The sequence below is a fragment of the Vigna umbellata genome, chromosome 7 (genome assembly GCF_029865625.1).
Source record: "Vigna umbellata cultivar VRB3 chromosome 7, Vumbellata_1.0, whole genome shotgun sequence".
NCBI classification, from domain to species: domain Eukaryota; kingdom Viridiplantae; phylum Streptophyta; class Magnoliopsida; order Fabales; family Fabaceae; genus Vigna; species Vigna umbellata.
In genome coordinates this window covers 33,415,312-33,441,654 of record NC_142171.1, presented here as the reverse complement: position 1 = coordinate 33,441,654, position 26,343 = coordinate 33,415,312, and the positions used below count along the sequence as shown (strand labels likewise).

The 26,343-nt window shown below is 33.4% G+C and overlaps 3 protein-coding genes, 1 long non-coding RNA gene and 1 pseudogene across 7 annotated transcripts; 2 read left to right on the top strand and 3 right to left on the bottom strand.

Moving 5' to 3' along the window:
* Positions 1 to 627: 627 nt before the first annotated feature.
* LOC148195800 (uncharacterized) lies at positions 628 to 2,103 on the bottom strand. The gene is made up of 4 exons (XR_015780577.1): positions 1,963 to 2,103; positions 1,741 to 1,861; positions 1,246 to 1,584; positions 628 to 1,135 (listed from the first exon to the last, which is right to left on the bottom strand). It is a non-coding gene; the product is annotated as an uncharacterized LOC148195800 (long non-coding RNA).
* On the top strand, positions 2,050 to 4,753 carry LOC148195799 (universal stress protein PHOS32-like). Of its 4 annotated transcripts, none has more exons than XM_088093863.1 (6): positions 2,050 to 2,200; positions 2,595 to 2,858; positions 2,944 to 3,023; positions 3,597 to 3,715; positions 3,791 to 3,867; positions 3,950 to 4,243. In XM_088093863.1, exons 2-6 carry the CDS (start codon positions 2,627 to 2,629, stop codon positions 3,973 to 3,975), a joined length of 534 nt encoding a protein of 177 aa, XP_087949989.1. In that variant the 5' UTR covers positions 2,050 to 2,200; positions 2,595 to 2,626; the 3' UTR covers positions 3,976 to 4,243. The 4 variants fall into 4 exon arrangements, 3 of the variants coding, with proteins under 3 accessions (XP_087949989.1, XP_087949988.1, XP_087949987.1); XR_015780576.1 differs by lacking the exon at positions 2,050 to 2,200 and adding an exon at positions 4,571 to 4,753 and having other exon boundaries at positions 3,950 to 4,095; XM_088093862.1 differs by lacking the exon at positions 2,050 to 2,200 and having other exon boundaries at positions 2,489 to 2,858.
* Positions 4,754 to 7,063: 2,310 nt separating this feature from the next.
* LOC148195798 (transcription factor bHLH63-like) lies at positions 7,064 to 9,798 on the bottom strand. The gene is made up of 7 exons (XM_088095578.1): positions 9,074 to 9,798; positions 8,741 to 8,986; positions 8,495 to 8,629; positions 8,296 to 8,367; positions 8,004 to 8,213; positions 7,827 to 7,929; positions 7,064 to 7,233 (listed from the first exon to the last, which is right to left on the bottom strand). The coding sequence occupies exons 1-7, from the start codon at positions 9,443 to 9,445 to the stop codon at positions 7,193 to 7,195; spliced, it is 1,179 nt and encodes a 392-aa protein (XP_087951704.1). The 5' UTR covers positions 9,446 to 9,798; the 3' UTR covers positions 7,064 to 7,192.
* Positions 9,799 to 18,558: 8,760 nt separating this feature from the next.
* Positions 18,559 to 19,391, top strand: LOC124847772 (protein RADIALIS-like 6). The gene is made up of 2 exons (XM_047325330.2): positions 18,559 to 19,086; positions 19,175 to 19,391. Exons 1-2 carry the CDS (start codon positions 18,819 to 18,821, stop codon positions 19,180 to 19,182), a joined length of 276 nt encoding a protein of 91 aa, XP_047181286.1. The 5' UTR covers positions 18,559 to 18,818; the 3' UTR covers positions 19,183 to 19,391.
* A 4,265-nt stretch (positions 19,392 to 23,656) lies between these two features.
* LOC124847771 (3-ketoacyl-CoA synthase 4 pseudogene) lies at positions 23,657 to 25,624 on the bottom strand (annotated as a pseudogene).
* Positions 25,625 to 26,343: the final 719 nt, after the last annotated feature.

Sequence of the window (26,343 nt, the reverse complement as noted above, 5' to 3'; positions counted from 1 at the left end):
CACGTAGAGCGAAATCGCGAGATCTCAAATTTTGGACTAGATTAAGAACGAGGAGATAACTAGCACAATTATAAATTCCAAGAACCGAATGGAACGAACGTCATTTACAATGCTGAGCCAATTAGATGAATTGACTCTTGAGAAGTTTATCTGAACATCAAAAAGACCAGACCAAAAACGAGTACTCTAGAGTGAAACCAATAAATAAGAATATTTCAGAGCATTCAAAACTAATACTTAGAATAATTCGCATGGAGAAACCGAACACTTCTGAGTACTTAGTTTAATGGAATTTAATATCAAGAATCCAAATGTCAGTCAAAGACTGAACACTATAGTGAACGAACCCTAAAGAGCTTGAACGAATGCTCGTATTAGAAAATTTAGCTTAAGGAGATAGAACGAGTGTCTGGTGTAAGACCAGACACTTGCTTAGGACGAACACCTAGTATAAGACCAGATGCTACTACACTTATAGAAAAGATGTTTGATAATTATACTAAGATACTATTGGAGTTGTATTTAAGAATAACTAAAATATACAATTTCATATATATATATATATATATATATATATATATATATATATATATATATATATATATATATATATATATATATACACACTTAAATTTATATCAGGATATCAAGACAGAACTATGCTTGGCCGAACGCTCAAGAACAGTATTTCGAAGTGTAGACGCTTGTCATCAACTCGGATTCTTTCTAAATGAAAGAACCCACTACAAATCCAAATTCACTAGAAAACCGAACGGTCAAGGACCGTTCAGTAACGTACGTACACTTTCTTAGTGGAATTTCTTACCAGAATCATTATTATTCAAATTCAGTTCTTAACATATAGTTTCACACCTTTATACCTTCATACCATAATCAATTTTTTTCATATCTCATACCATCCAATCATAGAAATTTCATACATTTCATGCATCATAACATAGCACAATCATTTTTCATATCCAATCAAATCAACGAACGTTCATGCAACACATAGTCATATAAATTAAATTAATAAGCTTCCCTTACCTCTGAGCGTGAACGTACGTCCTAGAGACAGAATTTCGGTTCGCCTGACTACAATCCCTTCTACCCTTACGTTCAACAATCCTTCAAACTAAATCAAATAACATAAAACCCACATTGTCTCAGACAAGACGAAACTATGCAATCAGAATTTGGTGTGCATGTACCAGATAACGAACGGTTAACGAGAAGAAAACTTACCAGTTCAGAACCCGAAACCGTTCGGTTCAATCTGAAGCTCTGGACGCCGGAAGTGCTTCTACGGTGCCTCAACGGTGATCGGAGAAGAGAAAGGGTGAGTTTTGGTAGAGAGAAGGGAGAGCTTTTAGAGAGAAGGAGGAGAATTTGAGAAAATCAGATTTTGGAGAAGAAGATGCATGCAGAGAGTGTGACGCGATTTTCAGAAAAATCAGTTTTGTTAAAACCGAACGTCCGCTCCTTTGCTGACACCTGCATTCCACTATCTGATTTCTGATCATCGTTGCTTGACACCTGACGTCCGTCATCTGAGTGTCGAGCCTCCCTCTTGACACGTGAATTCTACTAAAACGATACGTGCGTGAATTTTACTGGTTCTGACAGTTATAGAATTTATGTTTGTATTTTAATAATATATAATATATTTAGGAGTTAATTGTGCTCCGTTTGAAAATTTAAAACTATACACCGAGGAAAAAGAAGAAGAAAGAAGTATACCTAAACATTTTCAGCTTCTTTTATTGCAGAAATGATGTTATCTTGCCCGCTAGCTGGAATTGGCCTACGGTAGAGATCACCACCTCCACTTGCTTTATGGCATTCACCAAACTTTGGTGATCTGAATATAATAAATATAACGTCAAACTCTTCATAATTAATCGTCTAGTAGGAAAACAAAAACCATGGAAAAATGATTAAGGATTTATGCAATTAACTTACCTTAACAACATTGACACCGAGGCCTTTGAATTTGTCAATAAGATAGGATTTTGCAGGGTTTGAAAGTCTGGATTCCCTCGCCAAAAGAAAAGGTTCGCTTCCACGATGAACTTTCCTATGTAACCAGTGCTTCCGATCAATAGAATTCTGCTTCCCTGCCATTGCTCAGATTCCTCTTCTTACAACAAAAACTGACTCTCGATTTCACGTGGACACATGCATTTCCAGACATAACAAGGTAGTTGGAAGGGAAGAGGCTTGACTGTAATTTTTCCTTTCCGATCCTAAAATATTGTTAAATGTTTGTTTTATGAGAATGATATTTCGATGAACTGTGTTTGATTCGTCAAAGGCGTCTATTAAGCGTTTTCTAAGATAAGATGAAATTTATCATTTACACGACTCTTTTCCAAGTGCTGCTTGGAAAAGTAAATGTAATGTGTGGGCCACATCACATCACTCATTGTTTCAAAAGTAAGATTCATTCTAATCATAAATACATGATAATAATTTATAGTAATGTTAAATTTAGCTATAATTATTTTTTAAAATCATGAATACATGTGATGTTTAACAAAAGAAAGAGAGAAGAAACTGTTTTAAAAAAATTAATTAATTAGCATCTAAAATAGGCCGAGAAGATTTGGGGAAGTGGTTTGAGAGAATGGAGACAGTAATGGAAGATGAAGAATACAACTACAGAGAAGTGAAACTTCCGTCTTTGATTCCGGTGGCGCCGGAGCCGGAGTTGGAGAGGGAAACAGGGGAAAGGAGAAGAGGAAGGGACGTAATCATAGCCATAGATCACGGCCCCAACACCAAACACGCTTTCGATTGGACTCTCGTTCACTTTTGTAGGCTGGCTGATACTATCCATCTCGTTCACGCCGTTCCCGGTTTCTTCCTTTGCTTTTTTCATTTGTTTTTCCGTTTTCATCTGGAAACGAATTATCATTGTTTTTTTTTTTAATTTTTTTGCAGATTTGAAGAACCAAATTCTCTATGACACAAGCCAGGGGCTGATGGAGAAATTGGCTGTCGAGGCTTTTCAAGTAGCAATGGTTTGCATCTCTTCTTCTTTCATCAAGACTGTGATTTGAACCATGCGTTAGTTATACAAAATAATTGTTGATGTTGTTAATTGCAAAACAAATTGGAGGTTGGCCAAAGTGTTGCTAAGAATCATCTTGAGTCATATTCAAGGTTTTAAAATTTTTTGGTGATGTCTTCCTGCAATTTCATGCAATCTCAAGTTTTGGAACGATACCGGAATCCAACCACTGTTTAAAATCTTAGTCTGAATTTGGGTTATAACTTTGTACCAATTAGATCCCAAACTTGGAAGTAATGTTTTTCCGAAGGATGATTTTCATTCCAAGGTATGGCTGTTGAACCGCGGCCATTGACATCCATTTTCTAAGAAATTGAACATGGTTCAAATTTGATCTTTTCGGCCGGTGAGATGTTTCTCCTGGTATGTAGTATTAATTATTTCCAGCATTTTTTAGCTGAAAACAACGAAATCCATTTTTGTGAATGCAATTTTTTGATTGATATCAATAGATGATAAAGTTTTATCAAAGTAAAAACCGTCTTCCTGTGCTTATTCCTAATTGATATGATATAAAATTCAGGTGAAAACAGTAGCTAGGGTTGTGGAAGGGGATCCAGGAAAAGTAATTTGCCAGGAAGCAGAGAGGATCAAACCTGCAGCTGTAGTTTTGGGAAGCAGAGGCAGAGGCTTCATTCAAAGGTTTGATTTCATTCAAACCTGCAGCATTTATCATGCATTGATCATTGAACTGAAGCATCTCGTGATTTTCTTCAGTGTGCTACAAGGAAGTGTTGGAGTGTACTGCTTGCACCACTGTAAAGCAGCACCTGTTGTGATTGTTCCTGGAAAAGGTGTGCCTTCGTTACCTTACTCATTCTTTTCAACATTTTCTTACAGCTGATTTTTTAAGCACTTTCGTTTTTTGATCCACAGATGCTGGAGACGAGTCAATAGTCTAGTTAGTCACTGCTGGAATTTTGGTGTAAAATACTGTGTTATGTATATCGCCTTTCGTTTTACCATGTATCTAACATCAGTGTGGAGATCAAGAAAAGAAAAAAAAAGAATCACATGCTGTGGTTTGTTACATCTTTTCTGGAAAGTTGCCATTAATTAGTTGCTTATGTTTTCATATTTGAAAATCTTTACCTGTAACTTAATGTAACAAATAAAGAATTTATTGTTAGCTGTTTATTGGTTTTTAAATTGAACAGCCATTCTCGGTAATTAAGCTCTTTAAAATCGTGAATAATTGGTACAAAAAGACTCATGCGATCTTGATTACAACCTTTTGTGTTTTAAGTGTGTAGTGTGACGAATATATATTGGGTTAAAATGTAGCCAAAGTTCCTTCTTAAAATTTCCTTTTCAGAAATTGTAATTTATTCAGAAGTTTTCATTTAGATGGTACGGAGAAAAACATTTACCAGCAGTCCTAAATTACTAGGTTAGGTGAATATATTGTTGGTGATCTTTAAATTCAAAAAGTACTAATCTAAGGTTACCCTATATGTTCAAGGTTCTTAGTTATAATTGTGCTGCTCTTTTCTGCAGTGGTTCAATGAGACCGAGAAGGAGAAACAACGGCCGCTGAAGCGATGGTTTTGATGTTGGAGGTGTATTTAACAATTTCTTATTCTTATCAGTTGAAAGCCCAAACAAATTGGGCTCACAATACCATAAAATGAAAGCCTGTTTTCGTAAAGTCTATTTAAGGAGCATTGTATTTGTAGTTTACTTTTGTCTTATGAGTTTCACAAAAGAAATTCTATCATATAGGACGAATGATTCATATATAGGAAAATTTTGATAATATAATATTCATAAAATATTTAATTACAGTGGAGACATGTAAATTTATTTTTAAAAACTTACAAAATAAAAAAGTTAATGGGAAAATTCCGAGCAAAAGAACATGTGATTTGAAACAAATAAATTGGAAGTTTGGTGTAGAAAGGTTTGTAAAGAGATAAAATGAATGCTCTGATTTATTAATTTAGACGTGAATTATTGTCTCGTTTTTAGTTTTTTATTTTACCTATTTTGGTATCTATATTATACGTTAAGGAAAAGGTTAAATTATTTTTTCTTTTAATTTTTGTCAATCCGATTTATTAAGTAAAACGAATAAATTTAAAATATTATATATATATATATATATATATATAATTTTGTTAGGAATTCAATCATATTATATCGTTTAAATAAATTAAAAATGAGTGATAGTTTAAAATAATTTAAGAAAACAAGTCAATATATATGCAAATAATGCTCAAATAAAATTAAGCATGGTTTCATTCAACGAAGGCTACCTCACGTGACATGCTCAGTGGCAGCCGTACCTACATTAAATAATTAATGCTTGCACCTGCTCACCTCACTCACAATCATATTTAAAGTAAAAATAAAAACAAAAACTATTTTCTTTTTAGTAAGAATTTTTCTAAAAGTTTATAATATCTCACTGTACGCTTAACAAACTGAATCCTGACAAAATAAAACTAGCGGAGGGTAAAGAATTTTTGAAATAAACAACTTAAGTAATTTTTAATACAAAACTTTAAAATTTAATATTTATGAATTTTTCTGTGTGATTTTTAGTTTGCATTTGAAATTTTAATATTCTTCGTTTTACTTAGCTTTTATTACAAATTTCTGGCATCACAACATAACTTGAAAAGGTATTTTGGAGAGGGAATCTTTGTGGGTTTTGCTTAGTCTAAATAAGAATAAAAGTGGAGAAGGAGCCCCCATGTGAGTGAAAGGGCAGAGAGTGAGACATAAGAAGAGAAACAGTGAAGAGGGGCCACTGAAAGCAAATTCCTATATCATCTCTCCCTATCCGCAGGAACAAAGAATCAACAATATCTTTGCTATGAATGAGACAGCTCCACCATTGTCACCTCCCTCCAAGATAAATAACAAACCACTCCCCAATGCAACCAAACATTCAAAACTTCCTTTCATGCAAATTAACATAACACATTATTTATGTCTCTTCATTACTTCCACACCTACATCAACAAACTTACTAATCAGATTTTCATTTCTCATTATATTACATGACTACAGCCAGTATGAACCGAGCGATTCACATTCAGCAGCGAAACAATCAATAAACTGATTGATTGAATCATAAAAAAGATTAATCCTAAAACAGAGGTTATTGGTGCATAGATCCTAATTTAGTCCGTCCTAATTAGAAACCTATCACCAAACATGAATTGTTAAATTGTTTAAACAAACATGGATTTTCAGAACATTAAAGATCAAACTGTGATCTAAACTTGAAATCAGAAGATAATTTGGCCAAGAAGACTTAACCTCCGACTCCACAGACCAAAACACTGAAAAATGATAAATTTGATTGAGATTTGGGTTTTGGTTTCCATGAGAAAGAAACTGAAATGAAGAAATGGTAACATATCTTCTCCTTTTCGCGGGAGTGTCCTTTGTCAATACTGTTCTAAACATGAGAAAACTGGGGTGACCATGCATCCTTTCAACCATGGACACGTGATTAGAAAACGGGCTTTTTGGTTGAAATGAATGACAATTGTTTGGAGTAGTTGAGAGACAAAAGACCACTGCAATAAATTTAAGAGATGCAAATGTCTGCTCATCACCCTCTTCTCCACCCCATATTTAGACCTTTGTATTCATCATTCTGTGGCCTTCCTATCACTGTCCCAATCAAGAGGCCCTTATTCTGTCCCCAAAGGCCAAACCCTTCTTTCTTCTCTGTTTTCATTCTCTTTCACCTAACCAAAGTAACTCTTAATGCAGTCATACAGAGAAAGCTATGTTCGGTTAATTAATATAACTCGATTAAACAAATTTTTTAACTAGCACTGATTTTCGCTTTACCAAAACTTCTGAATGGAGGGAGGGTGACCGATGAGAAATGCAGATTAAAATCCTTATGCAAACTGATTAGATTTTTGGTCCCGGATTAGCCTGCGGCTGATCGTTATCGACCTTTACTTTTTTTCTTTTGTTTGTTTTGTTCACTGGTCTATATCGTGATTTGAACGTGCAGACGGTGACTGAAGTTAACAGGTACTAATAAATTTTATTTATATTATGGAGCAGTTACAAACAATTGATATATGCTATGTACTTGAAAAGAAAACAAAAAGAATCTTGATAAGTTGCAGAAGAAATAGAAGCTCTAGTCTACATCTCCATCTTTAGATGATTGCCAGCTTCAACCAGTCCTGCAGAGATGTCAAGCAAGCAACTTTTTCAGAATTTATATTGAATGCTCTGGTATAACTACTTCCAAAGAGTGTAAATATTTCAAGTGGTCTAAAAAAGAAAGATTGTGAAATGACAAGGAGAGACAGGTCCAATTTGCAATCCCCTAGGCTAAGATGTCATCAAGAAAACGATTGATCCTGGTCCTGCCCTATTCATCCAACTTGCCCAATAACAACTTCATTGCCAAAAGGGAACCTTGCTTCATCTTCAATATTATGCATTTTATTTCACTAATTATGACTAAGTCTCTAAACAACCTAGTCTCTTTTCCTTTTGTCATGTGATTAATGTCTTATCCTTCTCAGCGAGTTAAAAATAGACTGAGAAAAGAAGAAGAAAACTGCATGATTAAACAGATCAGTTTTAAGAAAACATATCTTTATTTTGATTAATCAAAAAGGTCTAATCGTTTATGTGCTGTTATCAACATCAGTGGGGCTTAACGTCTCTATCACGTATTAAAATCCACTCTGTTTACCTTTCTACTTTCTGCTTTTAAGATAGAAGGCTAAGGAAAAATTGATCCCACACGGCACAAAATTTTAGTTACCTGAAGACAAATGTGAAGGGAAAGATGTGGCTCGCACTTGATCAAAATCCAAATTGAAAACGTTTTGGAAATCACCTTCCCATGCTGAGGAGGGAAGCAATTGCTGCAGGATAAGAAAAATGAGATCAGATTGAGCAATATAACAAGAAGGAATAGGAAAAGAGAGGTGAAACCTACTGTGAAAGAGGATGAGTGAAGATATGTTTCAGGCACTGATGATAAATGGGCACTTATAGTTCTTTTTAGGCCCATGTAGGGAGGGTTAATCACCGTGTCTAATCCTCCATACGAAACCATTTCTTGTGGTGAATTGAATTGAACATAGCCAGAGTTCGTCAAATCCGATGACATTCCAATGTTTGGAAAATTCGCAGCACAAGGAAACACCTATAGGATCAGATCAAATATTTCAGAATCAGAAAATACAACCAAGACATAAGAAAAACTGTGACCGCATAATATTCCTTACCTCTTTTTCAAACAGATCATCAATACTGAGGTCAAGCCTTGGGTTCACAGCAGCTAATTTCATTGACAGAAACTGCATACGATGATCACATAATATACACAGTAAGTTTTTACTATCCACGCAAAATGAAGTGGGGTCCACATGAATTTCGGATAGATCAGTGTGAAAGGTAAAGAGGAAATGCACCCCTAACTCTTACCTCAACCTGTCGTTGAAGAGACTGAACATAGTTGATGATTTCATCAAGCATTCCAGCTTTTCCCGTGATTTTGTTGCAACCAGGTACTAAATCTTGCAAGTACTTCATTCTCTCGCTAATCTTTTCCCTTCTAACCTGAGTAAAAAGTTGAGACAGAAAGCCTGCTTTAAAATCCAAGAACCAAAATCCAGACAGAGAAACAAACCGAACATTAACGTAGAAAATAAAATGTTAACGAGTGCTCACTCTTTCAGCTAAGCTATGGCTATCGGTGGCTTGGCCGCGACGTGCGCGGACGTGAATGTAATCGGGCTTTTGGTTTTGAATCTCGGAGGCTTTGGAATTCTGCTTCGAATTTGAAGTATCTGCGCAAGTTTCTCTTTTGTTGCTATCAGTGTTCGCGTTACTGTTGGGGCTCCCTGTGATTTTGGATTGTTCATCGTCGGCACCCAGTTTGATCCTCTTGTCTTTCGTATCATTTTCTGTAACAAACTAAACAAAAACTCCAACCGTCAGTTTAACACAACGACACTCACAGAATGCACAACACGTTCTCTTCTCTCTTCTCTGTTCACACACCTTAGCATTGTGAAGCTTCTCGGGTTTCCTTTTCTTGGAACTCTCTTTCTCAATCGAGGAGCCAGTGGGCCTGGGCTCCACCAAAGCAGGTGGACAACTAAAAGTCCTTGAAATCGAAGAACTTTCATCAAACCCATGAACAGATGGCTTATTCATGGAGCGAGGCCGGGCCCGAGCCTGAGCCACCACTTCACCAAGCGCACAACCGGAATCAGCAGGCAGCACGAAGGAATCTTGAGAAGAAGAAGAGAAAACAGCGTCGAACGCAGAAAAGCACCCATGCTCTTCTTGCCACTTCATCCTCGCCCTCTGTCTTTCCCACACTGTCATGTCCCCAGCCAGATTCCCCGACGTGTTCTCACAGTGCAACATTTTCGCTTTTTTTTACGTTAATTAAGATTACAAAATAAGTAACAGTTATAGGTTGTTGTTGTTGTCGTCGTCGAATCGAAACAGAGGATTTTGCAGAGAGCGCGTGGAGAAACGGCAACACTTTATAGCAAAGCAAAGTAGGGTCCCACAGGAAGTTCTTGCGAAGCGAAGGAGAAATAGGAGAAGTGAAAATGTTGTTATGTTAGGGTTGGAGTGGAAAAGGAATGGGATATATATAAAGTGGTGGAATAATATAAAAAAATAAAAAAAAAGTGAGTGTGAATTAATTGAAGAGAGACAAGGAGAGGATTAGATTAGATGTTGAGAAAGAGAAAGAGAGAGAGAGAGCTGTGGGCATTGGACCCTATTGACATGACTGCCACGTGGGCATGTCTCATCCCTTCCACTCCCTCATACCCTACTGCTTAACACTAATCAACTATGCTTAACGCTAATCACCTACGCTTACTTCATCCATACCAAAAAAACACATAATTACATCTCTCTTTCATTCCCATCTTTCTTAATTCATCACAAAACTTGCAAGCTCCCTGTTCGAAAGTACAAAACGCAGACACTCCTGTTAGTCCGTTCCAAAAATAGAAAACCCCGTTGAAATCAAAGTTCATCTGAATCGAAGCTTGTTATCTAAGCCCCCTAGAGCTGCCCCAGCTACGGGACCACTTCAAAATCCGTTTTGCTGTGGATGCAGTTGTTGCATGGTAAGTGAGCGAGATAGTATTGTTGGAAGTCCCACATCGACTAGAGATAAGGCCAATTTATAATATATAAGTGAGGTGCAAACCTCACCTTACAAGCCGGTTTTGTGGGGTTGAGTTAGGCTTAAAACTCACTTCTAACATGGTATCAGAGCACGCACGAGATGTCCTTACAAGCCGGTTTTGTGGTTTTGAAAACCCACTTTCTAATAAAGTATGATTATGGTTTTGGAAAACAAGAGTGTGAGACATCTGGTTGCCACAACACGAGGCCCACGTCTAAACTACTTGAAATCAAAGACTCACTGGTCTAGATCATGCTTTGCTTGCACATTTCCACCTTCGTTTTTGCTTAATGCCCCTTGCATTTTCTTCATTTTCAACTTAATCCTCTATTTTAAGAGACGCACTGAGCAATCATTATGTATATCAAAGTAATAACTGGTAAATTTCATCGACATTTGTGGTTTGCCTGTACCCAAAAAAGGCATGCGTGATTTCAGCCAACAACACCTTTGAGTTGGATCGCGCTTATTTTAGATTTTGTAAATCACTTTTATGATTTTTTTTTATTTGGGGGAAATTTTAAAATATTCTCCATTACAAAACGTGACACGATTTTCAATAAGACAGACATTTACTTCAATATTTTTCCGATAAATACTGATAAATGACCAAAATAAAAATATATAGAATCAGTTTATTATTCGTAATGGTCTGCTGAAAAAAAAATTAACTATAAATTTAAATTTTACATATCAGATTTTATCTTATTGCCACTTCCATATCCTTCACACGATACATCTCAAAGAATGAGTAATGCCTTATAATTTAATCTTACCATAATTTTTTTTTAGAATATTAATCTTCGGTTAGTATTAGAAATTGAATTTGGATCAAAGGAAATGGTATTTTCCTTTATATATTTTAATCTTATCAAATTATTAGTCAATGTAAAACTTTCGTTGCACTTTAAATATTTCATTTAGATAAATTCAATAGATTTTATTAATAGTTATAGAGAAAAAAAATTATAAATATTTAAACTTTTCACAGGTGAAGTTTATTATTTTTTACATGTTTAATTATGGTATTGTAGTTTCTCTTTTTCTTCTTTTGATACACATAAATTTTTTATATATTTTTTTTGAAAAAATAAAAAAAAACATTATTTTTATAATTAGATTTAAACCCTTTAGTTGTCCTTGTTTACGTGGGATTTTCTTATTTTGATCTTTTCTTATGTAAAAAATAATAAATTTCACCAGTGAAAAGTTTATGCTACATTTCAGAAAATAGACACATCAACTTTCTATTTGTAAAAAAAACTTAACTCCGTTAAATAAATTTAACGACAAGAGCTTAATTAATTCAAATTAACACTTTTAAGAACTCAATTGGAGATTCTAATAAAAAAGAGATCAAAATAAGAAAATCACACCTAGGGACAACTAGAGAGGATTTAAACCTTATAATTATTTTACTTAACATGTGAAAAATTAATATAAGTGTGTTTCACTCTTTCATTACTCGGTTTATTTTGTATTGTCGGTTGAGAATCTGATGTTTTATCTGGCTCGGACCAATCACGCAAATTAAATCCCCATGTTTAATAATTGGTTTGAGAAGAAGTTCTTCTTATCCAAAAATAAATAAATAAACAATTAAATATAAACCAAATTAATAATTGCGAAGAAAGATGTGGCATGTGGCAACGCAGAAGCGCACCAGATCCAATGTATTGGAAACTATTCCTTTACTTAATATTAATGATAATAATATTAATATTAATAATAATAATAATAATAATATAACTAATAAATGTTATATTTAAATATTATATTTAGTGAGAGAAAGGAGGAATAAGTTGATACCGGATTTTCTTATGTATCAATTCTTATGGTTTATCTCTTTTTTAGTAAACAATGAATAAGTATAACATTGTCTACAGATTGTAATAAACATAGGATTATGATTTTTACAGAAATTCTTTTAAATCATACTTTGGATTATTCTTAATTAATTACTGTATGTCTAGAAATGGAAATTTAATCTTTACACCATTCCATTCTTCAATTAATAAATATTTCTAAAATATATCTCTACTTCTAAAATGTCTAACATAAATAAAAATTTACATAATTTTATTATTTCTAATAATATTTCTTGGCGATAACCTCTTTTTGACTTACAACATAACCTGACAAATAAATTGTATTTGAACACATTTTTAATAATTCTCAATTATTATTTACTTCACTGAACAGAACTAGTTCTAAAACTGTTTAAAAATTCAATAAATTTCAATCAATAATAAAATATACTCAAAATCGATCGTGTTAGAAAATTAGTTGCTGGATATTCTCAATCGCAACACAAAACTGAGTTCAAGCGTTCCAACATGACATTTGAATGTATTTATCTTTTCACGTCAGATATGAAGGAAAACGTAAAAGCCTTTTTTTTTCGTTTAAAACATACTTAAACGCCAAATCAATTAAAGAAAATGTGTTTCCTAGCACGAGTGAAACGTTGTACGATCGAGACTATGATGGGATTACAATACACTCTCACTAACCAATTTTACAAATAAGTGAAAGAAATAATTTTTTTGCTTGTTTCTAAATAACTTTTAAATATATATATCTTTGGTTAATCGTGCTTAAAATTATTCAGAAAAGATGCATTTTCTCCAAAAAAAAAATCTTTTAAAAAAGGTTGCTCTATCATAATATTATATATATATAAAGAAAAAAGTACTCAAAGACTATCACTAATCCAAAAATTAGACATTTTTTCTCTAAAGAAAAAGGAAAAAAAGGCTTTAGTCTCTTTTCCAGTTCCAATTCACGTTGGAACCCACACCTCCAAAATTTGCAGTGAAAGTTTCTACGTCTTGTCATACTAGCACTGGCACATGCATTGCATATTGCAGATACATAACGATACGTTCTACGTCTATAAAAGAAATTATGAAACACTCAAATTCATGGCGGCAGAAAGTGCTTTTGCTAATCTGGTAACGTATGTAATACATATATTTTATACATTTTCCCTTAAGATTAACAATTCCATGTAAAATATTATAAACTTTTTCTTATACTTTTATTTCTAAAATACTTTTAATAAGTCACATTTTGATCACATTAATCAAATTTCTTTTTTTTTGTTTATTTTGAAAACGTGACTCTAAAACAGTAGCAGTTGATAAAATAATTCGTAAGCATAATTGAGGTATGAGTACTCCATCCAATATGAAACTCGTGGTTACAGAGAAGCAACAAGCTAGCTGCCATGCACTATTAATTTCTCTCGTACTCTCCAAATTTCATCTAAATATATTCCTTTTGTTTTCAGTTTCTTCCCTTCCAAACATATTCTACATGTGCTGGATCTGTCTGTCACATAAGTGGATCGTTTACATGAAAATCATTTTTAAAACAGACATTTTTCTAAGAAAAGGAAAAATCAAATGCATGGTATTTGTTCTCTTTTGGTCAAATCCCAGAAGAATTCCCACATGGCTTCATAAAGTCGTTTCGTGGTTATATTCTCTAATTCTTCTGTTCATTTCACCATTCTGCGTTGGCAATTTTGTTTCAGTCTGAAAATAGACACTGTTTTCTAATTTGGAGCAGAGACTGATATACTGTCATGTACCTAGCTAGCTATCTATCTGCTACATTCATGAACTTTTACCCTTAAAGGTTTTTTCGCTTAGTATAAGGATAGGATCCATCCCTATATATGGTTATGTACACTCTCACTATAAGGGTTTAGATATGGAGTCTGAAATACGCTCAAACTATATTTTGTCTTCAATCCCACCCTAGCTAGCCATCAACCCTACTTCTGACAACATAATTCTTACTTTTGTTGTCTGTTTTTGACCATAATCCAAAATATATGAACAACTGATTGTAATGATCGTAGAGAGAGACAATTCACACCTCAGCAGTGGAAACATATACTAAACTTGCAATTGCTAGCAGTCCCACTGCAGCTGCAACTGTTCCTTTATCAGCCATCTGGGAGAAGGTGAAGTTCAACAAAACTTCTCTCTTCTAAAAAAAATAAGGAAATTAACCTTCTCCGATAAAAGTTAAAACAAGATTAGAAAGTTGTTTTGTGAAGTTCAGTAAGCCTAAAAAACACTTATTAATATGGTATGAGAGTTATTATTAGAACCTATTCCAACGAGATCTATGTGAGTATTCTGTTTTACCCATTGTCTGGTAGGTATCAAAGTAATAAGCACAAACGCACACAACATTGTCGGACCACTATTGGATCATCCATTAATTCTACTCTCACGTTCGAGATGTTTATAACTCGACATAAAGAGGATGTGTTGGAAATTCTGACTAGAGATAAGCTCAAATTATAATATATAAATGGTATGCAAACCTCATTTTACAAACCAGTTTGTAGAATTGAATTAGGCTCAAAAACCACTTTCTAATAAACAATTTAGTTTCTTTAATAAGTTAATCTTAACTTGGTATTTTTAGATGATACGAAAAGTTTGTTTTATTCTTTTTTTTTTCTCATAAATATTTATAGAGGCCTTTATCTAAACTTAAAAGATAAAAGCAGACGCCATTGTTCACAAAACATGCTATGCACAAACATGTATCAGAACATACTACGTACATATGCAGTAATAATACGACGATGGTGACAAGATGCCACGAGTCTCACAAGAGTTTATACTTTTCAGAGCATTTCCTCGATCGACCCAAGTTCAGTGCACAGGAAAATTTCTTAACTGAAGTAGCGTTTTGGACAAACACATTCAAAAAGCAATTAATTCCTTACCGATGCTTACATAACTCTTTTTCTTTAGGGATAGGATTCAAAAGTAGTCACCAAGAGAGAATATAGCACATTTTAGATTCAAATTATTATTCCAAATCCAAAAGTTGGTGATTTTCCCAGTGAATCGATATCATTTTAAAGCAGCTTTAAATTTAAAGGTGGAGCCATGCTGTTCCAAATAATTCCAGCTACTAATACCTTAATTAAAAGGGCAGTTCTCATCTAAATTCAGGCAAGTTTTTCTGCATAATGTTCAACAACTCTCACATTTCGATTTTAGAGTGTTCCTATGATCGTCCCACGACTTTAATGATGCTCCCGAACATAAATACAGTGAAGAAGGAAGCCCATGTAGGTTGAAAACTTAACGGGAGAAAAAAAAACGTGAATGGATAAAGAGAGGCAATATCACATGAAGGTTTTTGGAGCAATCACTAAGAACAAAGACACAAAAGACTGAGACAATATTACAATATAGAATTTTGGAGTGAGGAAGTGAGGGAGTATTGATAAGATTATGGAGTACAGACAAACGTGAGGGTGAAGAGAGAGACCGTGAGATCTCAAGCAGTGTCTATATTATCTATAGATGATGCATTTTATTCACAAACCATATGGGTTTGTTCCTGTTTCTTGCAGACACTAAACTAACTCATGTCATTTTATTCTGATATATTTTGTGTGCAACAATGTAGTATATGTATCTGTGTTCCCTTCCTAATAAAGATTTATACCACACTCTCTTTCTCTCTCTTTAATACACACATTTCAACAACAAATTTATTTCATGGTTATCTTGTATCTTCTTTATTAGCAAGTGGCAATACAACATGTCCTGAATGGATTAAATAAACCAGCAAGTAGCAGACACCTACTTCTTTTTCCCATATTCTAATGTTCCAAATGGGAAAAAGGAGATGGAACGCCATCAAGATTCATATATTCAACTACCATAATCAAACACGAGTGTTACTCTCTTAAAATCATTCTTAACTCAAAAATTACAGTGAAAACATTTATTCACACTTTTCTTTTAATTCTCTAACTTCCTCTTTTCGAATTATTATTCGTCTTCAAACTCTCAGTAAAACGGGTGGTACCTGTCAAGAGCATTCTGACCCTCAAGTAAGTTTATATTTGATCAGTTATCACAAAATTTTAAATTTACAACAAATACAATCACCTATCTTTTTACTTTACTTCTGTATTTATAGGTTTTGAAAGGTTTTGAAGTGGGTTTTTAATTAGAGTTTGCCTAATCACAACCCAAAAAATTCAAAAATTGATAAATATATTTATTTGTAAATATTTTCGATTTGCAATGTTAATACCTAAAGAAAGCATCACCTATCGACTTATTGAAAAATCATTCAATTCGCAGTATTCTAGAATTGAAAATGACCTTTTAATATTCTTCGAAAAACTTTGACTGTTCGATCAATGATAGATCGGTCGGTTTTACGATATAGTTATAATACTAAAATTATTCAAGTAATTAAAAACAGTTTAAATTACTTTAATAATCTGGTTAAGTGAACTGGAATTATGATACAGTTTCGTTTATCTAAATAAATATTTAATTTGATTATTTCCAACTTTTTGCATAGCCAATGACTATAATAATTTAAATTCATACATTTGTGGATGGTTAGTGGAATTATAAAAGGAAGAAAAGGTATATATATAAAGTGGAATTGTAAATAAGTGTAGATTTGAGTTGAGAATAAAGGGTAATCGGGAAGAATGGGAATGAACAAGTCGTTGGTTTGAATGAGTATATATATATGCTATGCTGAACTGGAATAAACAAAGTCAACATGCATAAAATTATTCATCTGTATGCCACTCCCGTAGGTGGAAATACATCGGATATTGTCGTCAATGTCCATTTTCAATATATGAGTGAGTTGATTTATAGAAGACATTTCATTTAGCTTCTTTACATAATTAATTCTAACTTATCCATAAATTAATTTAATTTATGTTTTTCTTTTTTAAATTTGTAACTAATATTTAAAAAAAAAATCTTCTGCAAGAAGAAATTTAGACTCAATATCTTTTATTTCAATGGATCTGATCTATCTAATTGTAAGAATTATATAAAAACAAACACATTAATTGCGGCTGTTTTATTTTAACAACTATCTGCAGGAAATTGAAGTAATGGCATAAGAAGTAACTAACCTTTATATTTCATCTTAAGAAAAGTAAAGTGAAGTCGCAGTGAATGCTTGCTAAAAGAAGAAATGCGACAGCTAGTTATTAAATCTTAAATCTTTCTCTACAATTAATAATTAAGGTTTTAATTTTCTCTCTAATTATTTTAGCGATTGATTCTTTGTACTCAGAGATCATTAACTCAATTTCTAGAAGAGGATTTTTTTAGTAATTTGACAACAAAAAGATCGCAGTTGTCGTGATGGTTTAAATTTACACGCTTTAAATTTAAAAGACCAAGATTACAAAATTATAATATCCGACACTCCAATATTTAAAGTTGGGCCAAAATCTTAAACTGTAAAAGGTGTTTATTTAATAAATTTTGATATAAAATATAAAGTTTTCTTCCTGCACCCCCATGTTTTCTTTCTGTACCCCAACTTTTGCTATAGTTCCCATTTTATCTCTATAAAATATATATTAAATAAGTTAAGGACTCCATTAGATTATAAAATTCGGTTAATGAAAATTTATATAATTAAATTTTAAATTTTGATAAAATAAAATCACATTTAATTAGATTTCGGAATCTAGTTAAAATACAATGAAACTTAACCAGATTTTAAAATTAAATAAACAACAAAAATCATAAGTAACTAAATTTTAAAATTTGATGAAAAAAAATTGACACTTAACTGAATTTCAAAAAGCAATAAATAAAAAATTCACACATAACTTAATTCTGAAATCCAATAAAAAAAATCCACACATAATAAAATAAAATTCACGTAAGCAAGTTTCGAAATCCATATAAGTTTCTTGGGTTTGGATTTGTAAAACCGGATTTTGTAAACCAGATTCTTCTTCATTTTTTTCATGTGGCATGTTTCCTTTATTTCCTTCACCACACACATCCACCCTTACATTCGTGTTGGCCATTATTCAACTTCACTCATCACAACAGGACCATTGTTTATTATTGTTGTAGGTTTTATATCGACTAGAGATAAGATCAATTCATAATTTATAACTAGATATAAACTTTATTTTACAAACCGATTTTGTGAAGATCGAATTAAACTTAAAGTCACTTCTAATAATCATTCCCGTCTTCATTTCTTGGTTTAATTGGCGTTATGAAATGAAAAAGTGTGTGGGCTGAATGTATGAATGGCAATATCATATTAATATGTGTAATGTTTTAAGCAAAAAGGAGAGACTATGAACATGGGAAAAAGAGAAGGCTGATGGTAGTCCATGTTCATAAAAAAACAAAACTGTAAATAAACATTTGGAACCATGTCTCAAAATATCTCATTCTTAACACCTCGGTGAAGTGGGTTACAGAACGAGTACTTGGTAAGAAAAATAAGTTTTTATCCGTTTATAGAAGATAACGATGAAGAAGAGGAAGTTTATTATGAGAAAGATAAAAAAGACGAAGATGACAAAAGATATGAAATCCAGAACCAGATTCATCAGAAACCGATTCCCATGATTTGGTCGTACCATGTTGTTCTTCATTCAGTGGTTCTAAAGCAGAAACTTTTGGCAACCGAGATTCGGCTGTGAGTGACCTACAACAACCCACTAATCTTCAACCTCAAGCCATTTTATTTATACGCAGGACCACACCACTTTTATGCTCAACCTTCTTTCTTCCTTCTCCATTTCTTATGGCCTCAACCACTTTCTCCAAACAAAAGCTTTCTGATTCCTTTTGGACCCCAAAACAGAACAAGGTCTTCGAAAAGGCACTTGCAGAGTATGACAAGGATACCCCTGACCGCTGGCACAATGTAGCCAAAGCAGTCGGTGGTAAAACCGTTGAAGATGTTAAGAGACACTATCAGATACTCTTGGACGATCTCAGACACATAGAGTCTGGCCATGTTCCACTTCCCAATTACAAATCCACACCATCTTCCTCTTTCACTAATTCACGTATAACATTTTCTTTTCATCTTTCATTTTCGCTTTTTTTATCCAAGTAATTACTTGTTCTTCATTTTGTTTCATTTGCTTGCTCCAGGCTTTTGAACCACTCTCTTCAAGCTCAAACTGATTTCAAGCAATGGCTATGTGTACTGTGAAACGAACCTGTATATCTTTCTACTTCTTTCCCTGCAGTTGTAATTGACGCCATTTTAGAAACAGTGTCAGCTCCTTCACCGAGCTCCACCTCTAACCACTTCCTTCACCAAAACTCATGCATGTATCTTTCTTAAATATGAAATTAGGTTATGTTATTACATTCTCAATTATAGCCCTCTTCTTCTTTCTATAAATATTTTTTTTTATTAAATTATACAAAACTTAAAATAATGTTTAAAATATTTAAATATTTTCTTTCTAATTAACTTGTATATAAAGCAATTTTAACTTCTTACTTTTATTCCTGTAAATATTTATTAAAAAGTTTATATATGTGGGTTATCACTAAGATTATACCGTTATTTACTAATCATATTTATATGGTATTAATTTATCTATAAAATGTCAAACCTAAATTATAGATGTCGTATAAAAAAGTTTAACTAATAAATTGAAAACTTAATTAAATTTTAAATTCCTAATAAATTTGATTATTTTCAATTAAATTGCTATTAATTCTTTTTTTATCTTTCGGATACTCCGACTTTTTATATTATTGGATTGAGTCCTTATAGTTATTATCTTTTCTTTTATTTTCATTTCTTGCCTAAGGAAGGAAAATATGCGACAATATAATACTTATGTCACGTAGTTAAAAGTAAAAATTAAATGACGTATACTTTAAAGAAAAATGTAACAATTTTGTCCTATAGCCTAAAATTTTAAATTTTCAAAGACTTGAAAGTAATTAAGCTTAAATTAAAATATAAATAATTTATACATAATGTTCAAAATTAATTAACGTTTATTAATTAAATGAGTTAAACATTAAAAGAAAATCTATATTTAATCAAATTTAACTTTTCTAGGTAGAAAGCGTAGAGAAATTTTTGTTTTTGTTAGTTCTAAAATATTAACTAATTGGATTTTAACCATAGAGTTGCAGTTTAGAGAGAAAATTAAAGTATTGGTTTTTTTGAGAGAAAATTATACAGTGGAAAATGATTGCGAGATAAATTACTAGAAATAAAATATTTGTGTATTTCATAATAAAAGGAAAATAAAGAATATGCCAATTTTTTGGTTTTATATGATTTCTTTTTCATTTGATATGAATGAAAAAGAATACAGAATTCCTAACACTATTCTTCTTCCATTTATTTAAAATATATACAGGAATAGCGTTCAAATTGATATATATTATTTTATTAAAGTAACTTAATATTTTTTTAAAATTTATTATATAATATATTTTATTCCTTCAATTGAGAGTTAGACAGTTCATTCTTTAACCAACAAAACAGGTGAAACTTTTTATACATAACAAAACAGGTGAAATTTTTTATAAATTGGTGCCATGACAACAAAGTAAAATGAATTAATTTAAAAAAATTATTATAATTAAAGGCTTAATCAAGATTAGTTATATTTGCCATAGGCCAACAATAATAAAAAAACCGTTACAAAAATTACAAGTAGAGATTCAAGTATGATAATAAATTATTCATTAATCACACATTTATTATTTTTTTTTTCTTGAAGATGAATTAACATTAGTTTGGAAAGGTCTTTAAACTACTCTTCAATTAGTATTGACAAATGAGAATTGAACTTTAAGATAGAAAGTAAACAAAAACTCATTGAAAATAAGAAAATCGACTCCCATACTAAAAGAGTTATAATTTTACAATAGTAAATATTTATAATTATTTATCAAAATTAAATCTATTAGAAAAAATATATCTTAATTTAAAAAGTTGTTTCCATCATAAAAAATTAATTAGTAAATTAATGTGCAAATAATTTGAGATTAGACATTTATTTAATATATTTACTACTTTTTAAAATAATATTTTTTTTCTTGATTTCCATGCCATAATTTCTTTTATTTATTTTTCTTTGTAATCGAACACGATTCATTTTCATGACTTTATGCTTGACCTTTTGTGATATCATTATCATTATAATACTTTAAATAACAGATGCTACTTTCGAATATAGAATATGCTTAAGTTAAACGCCAAGATAATAAATGCTAAATGTTGTGTCCTTTTCATGAACCATCTTTTCTTTTTCTTTTCTATGGATTACTTTCATTTAACTGATGATAACATTCATGTAATTGTGTGATTACATTTATGTTGAGTTATTTGGTGAGACAGCTTATAAATTACTCATTTTCTAACCCCCTTTTCTCTTGTTTTAATAAAGCTTATTCGGTCAGACTGAGCTAATTCATTTCAGTTAAATGGACACTTTAATAAAAAATTCAAACCGGTTCAATTCCCTTTTTTGTGGGTCAAAATAAATTTAGTTGAATTAGTTAAACCGTTTCCCATGTTTATGCAAAACAAAGTTCGTCTTTTAATCTCCTACCACCCTGTTGGGAACAAAACTAAAAAAATACTATAATCTTGTTGGTAGGTATTTACAAAGAACCACGATTCATGAGTATTGTTGGTGTTCTTGTTGACTTAAAATTTGTGGATTTGGGATTTTGATTGAATGTTGTTGGTTGGAAAATCTAAGAAAGAAAGAAATTTTATTGATGGTGTTGTTTCATCTATTTCATTTTGCACTCTAAATTTTTTTAAAATTCAATTCAAAAAAACTCTATATTAAATTTTTTATATTTCATCAAATGTAGGATAACCGTTTGTCTGAAAGTTCAGTGTGTCGAACGTCCTCCTTGTTCCTCGCTCCAGATAATCGATCGGTGTAGGGGGTGACCTGCCAAACACACTCTGATGCTCAAGTCAGAATTTTTCTTTGTAAGCCTTTAGTAACTCAATAGTGGGTAAAAGGTGAGTTACCTCGAAATTAAACCTTTATTTATAAAGTTGATAAAAATCTGATCAATTAATTTAATATCTGTCTTAACCAGCCATCAATAATCGTTACCGTATTGATTGCACTTTAACTGCGCATAATTGTTGGTTGGACCAAACAGCTGAGATTCCTACATGTTGACCGTTCGGTTCTTTTCAAGTCAGTAGATAATCGTACCTGATCGGTCAAGTCAAGTATAAGTCCATAGTAACATTATAAAAAAATTGTTTTTATTAAATTTCAAAATCTGACTGAGAGATTTTTTATTTCCTCTATCGAATTTTAAAATTCGATAAAGCCAAAAATCTTTATAGAGTTTTGAAATATGACGAAGAAAAATGTAGCTTCAAAAACTATTTTAAAAAATTGAAAGTTAATTAGAGATGCAAAGTGAAACAGTATTTATTAATAGCATATAGAAGCACTAATAATGAGGCAATATAATATTGACACCCTAGGTGGTGGTTGAATGACCAATATGCATTGTAAAAGTTATTGCCTACACCGATAGCCACGTCCATGTCTTTTAAAACTAAGTATACTCCTACCACGGAATTAGATGCTAATCAATATATCTTCCCTCACCAAACTATCCATTACTTCCATGGTTAAGATTAAAAGTTGATTAATTCTCTATGTACCCAAAAGGAACAAACATTATTAATATCTCAAAAACGTGAAGATAACCATTCTAGAGCCTTCTCTTTTCGTCACTTTACTGCTAACCAAAATAACCTACATCATCCAAAATCCAAAATATTAAACAAAATTTAGTCTTTTCACTTTTAAATCTAACTTTTTCGCATTTTCTACTTTTTAGTTACTTTTCACTTTTACAGAAGAAGATGTAAGTGGAGAGAAGTTGATATTCAAGAGAAAGGAAAGGTGTCTTCTTCTCCCTAACAAGTTGAAATTAAACAATTGTGAGTGAGATGGGCAAAGAAGAATATTATATTTTTTAAGGGAAAAATAATAATATTTTATTCAAGGGAAACATGCATTTCCAAAACGAGCAGAAATAATACCTAACCCAATCTTTTATTTGCCCCCCACTCATTTTCAATCTTATTTTAAATTTACGATTTAATCTTTGATTAAAAGAAGAAAGAGTTGCGGGAAGTAGTAAAATAAAGTGTTAAAAAATCAGGTTTCACAATCATAAAATTTAAATGGAGATTATTAAAAAAAAAATCTATTTGCTGACTAAATTTCATTTATTTTTTGTCTAAGACCGTAAAATTCTCAGAAAATTAGTAATCTATATATAGCAACTAACCAAGAGTAATGTTTGATATACGCGGAATCATATTTATACCTAAAATGAAATAAAAGACGCAGCTTGCAATCGGCATGGCCATGTGCCATTTTTTTGTTTTAGAAAGCGAGCCTTTTGAAGCTGTTAGGTTACGATATTTCGGCCATCCTCGCTTTTCATATGCTTAATTGGTAGGTACACTGCACTCATTTTGAAGACTCGTTGTTCTTCGCAATTCCACAATTTAATGCACAACAAGAACCTAATCTCTAGGGGCAGCAAAGTTCCAACAGATTTCTGACTAAATCCAAACTCTTGCACCAGTTAACACTGATCTGAAGATTTAAAAAAAATCATGTAATGATCATCATCATACAGTAATGTCGAAAGCTCAACTCAAGGAACAATGAAAACAGAACAATCGATGTCTACAATGGAGTTTGAAAAGATGTAGTAGAAGATGAGACATATATATCCCTGACGCAAGAAATCTGAAATCAAAACCCAGAATTTTTCAGATGAAACTATGCAATCTCAACTGGGTACTTATGAATGCAATCTTCCCAGGGACTCTTGGGTGAGGGATTCACGTATCTGAGAGCTTCCCACACCGCACTGTTACACTTGAATCCACTCCCAAACGCAATCTGCCACACTCTGTTACCCTTTCTCATCCGCCCCTTCGCCTCCGTGTAAGCCAGCTCGTACCAAATCGAACTCGACGAGGTGTTCCCGAATCTGTGCAGCGTCATCCTCGAAGCCTCCACGTGCAGAGGCAGAAGCTGCAGATTCTTCTCCAACTCATCGATAACGGCCCTCCCACCAGCGTGAATGCAGAAATGGTCAAACGCGAGCTTGAAATCAGGGATGTAAGGCTTCATCTTCGCATTGAAAAGCTTTTTCACAACGAGTGTGAGAAAGAAAAGAAGTTGCTCACTTATAGGCAACACGAGGGGACCCAAAGTGGTTATGTTAGTCTTAAGAGCCCCACCGGCAATTGCCATGAGATCCTTCGACAAAGACACGCCGGTTTTTCCGGCATCGTCTTGCTCCTGGTACACGCACCGAAAGGCCTTGTCATCCGCCCCTTTGTGAGTCCTCACCACGTGCAAAAGCTTGTATTTGGCTCGCCTTTTATCGGAGCTTTTGTTGGAGAGGAGAATGGCGGCCCCACCAACGCGGAAGAGGCAATTGGGTATCAACATGGCCTTGTTGTTCCCGAAATACCAATTCTGAGTGATGTTCTCGGTGCTGACGACGACGGCATAAGTATTGCGGTGAACCTGAAGCATGTCTTTGGCAAGATCGATGGCGATGACGCCGGCGCTGCAGCCCATGCCGCCAAGGTTGAAGCTTTTGACATTGCCACGGAGCTTGTACTTGTTGACGATCATGGCGGAAAGGGAGGGCGTGGGGTTGAAGAGGCTGCAATTGACGACGAGGATTCCGATGTCCTTGGGCTTGACGCGGGTGTTGGCGAAGAGGTTGTCGAGGGCGCCGAACATAACCTGCTCGGCCTCTTCCCTGGCGGCGGCCATGGAGGGGCGGGGGGGGATGGAGTGCATGGCCTCGGGGAGGTAGGTTTCCTCACCGAGACCAGAGCGGAGGAGAATCTTGCGCTGGAAATCGAGGGAGGAGGGGAGAAAGTCGCCGGTGAGGGTGGAGTGGTGGATGAACTTTTGGAAGTGAACGGTGAGGTGATTTGGGGGACGGTAGCAGGAGAAGTCGAGGAGGTAGATGGAGGTGGGGCGGGTCATGATGTAGAGGGTGGATCCCAAGGCGAGGATGGCGGAAATAGCGATGACGCTGAGGAGGTTGTACTGGAGGTGGGCCCAGAGCTCCTGAATGTCCTGCGCCTTCATCTGAGAGGCTTGTATGAGGATTACGGACATCAGAGGGAGCAGGCACAGGGTCACCAGGTGTGACATCAGGTAGTGGTACCCCAGTTTCACATACTTCAGCTTCACGCTCTGCGAAAAATCCGGTAACCTCTTTTTCGACTCCTTCGAGGTTGAGCTCGAGGTTGTCTCCTTCGTGTCCGTCTTCGTGTTGGAACTCATAATGGATCTGACCTGATCTGAAATCCGGTTCCTATGAGAGAGAGAGAGAGATTGAATGGGTGAATGAAGTAAAAGGAGAATGATATATATGTAGCGAGTACGAAAGAGATTGGTGGGGTGAGGGTCAAAGGGAGAGAAGCGCCGAGCGCTGGCTTCAATCTCACTCCTTTCGCCCTCCCTCTCTTCACTCTCTCTCTCTCTCTTCTTGACTTTCTGTCTGCAACTCTGTTTTCGGATTAATTAGGTGTTTCTGTTTCTGTCTTTTTCATCCCTTTCTCCCTCAACATTTCTTCCTCCACAACCACATCATCTGTCCAGATTTTTTTAATTACGTTAATAAATTAAACTGCTTTTTATTTACACAAATAATACTCCTTTACAAATAACCCAAATTACATACTTTACAGACAAACTTGTGTGTCAGAATATTCACAACCACAAAAACATTTTTTTTTATAAATAGAAATTCAATTTTACGTGGCCACAAATTTATCTATAAAATATTTCTTATAAATTAAAATTAACTAACTCGTAGTAAGTTGATTTTAATTTACGACTTGTGCTATAAGTTCCTTTGGCATAGCTTATGTTTATAGTATTTCTCGTTGAAATTCATAACCACGATGAGTTTGCTCAAATGTTTATATTATTGTCTATTTACCATGTCTGTTTATCTTCTTAATTTGTTTCTTTTTTAAATAATGTTTTGTAACATGGTCCAACATTCAGTTAAAATTAATTAAATTTAAAAGTTTTTTCCACGATTAAATATGGAATATTTAAAAGATATTATATTTTTTACTTGTTTTAGTTATAATGTTTTGCTAGAAAGTGAAAAAGAAGGAAATGGAGGTTTTTGTAAAATAATATTTATAACACCCACATAGGAGATTTGATAAAACATAGAACTGAATGATGTTAAATTTAGGAAGAGAATGCTATTAAATACATGAAGAATTATTA

Excerpts from the sequence above, each read along its gene's own strand:
- LOC124847772 (XM_047325330.2), top strand. The coding sequence starts at position 18,819 with ATGGCCTCAACCACTTTCTCCAAACAAAAGCTTTCTGATTCCTTTTGG.
- LOC148195799 (XM_088093863.1), top strand. The coding sequence starts at position 2,627 with ATGGAGACAGTAATGGAAGATGAAGAATACAACTACAGAGAAGTGAAA. Across the intron at positions 3,716-3,790 it reads GGCAGAGGCTTCATTCAAAG|TGTGCTACAAGGAAGTGTTG; the intron begins GTTTGATTTCAT and ends GATTTTCTTCAG. Across the intron at positions 3,868-3,949 it reads TGTGATTGTTCCTGGAAAAG|ATGCTGGAGACGAGTCAATA; the intron begins GTGTGCCTTCGT and ends TTTGATCCACAG.
- LOC148195798 (XM_088095578.1), bottom strand. The coding sequence starts at position 9,445 with ATGTTGCACTGTGAGAACACGTCGGGGAATCTGGCTGGGGACATGACA. Across the intron at positions 8,368-8,494 it reads CTCTTCAACGACAGGTTGAG|TTTCTGTCAATGAAATTAGC; the intron begins GTAAGAGTTAGG and ends CATCGTATGCAG. Across the intron at positions 7,930-8,003 it reads TTCACTCATCCTCTTTCACA|CAATTGCTTCCCTCCTCAGC; the intron begins GTAGGTTTCACC and ends CTTATCCTGCAG.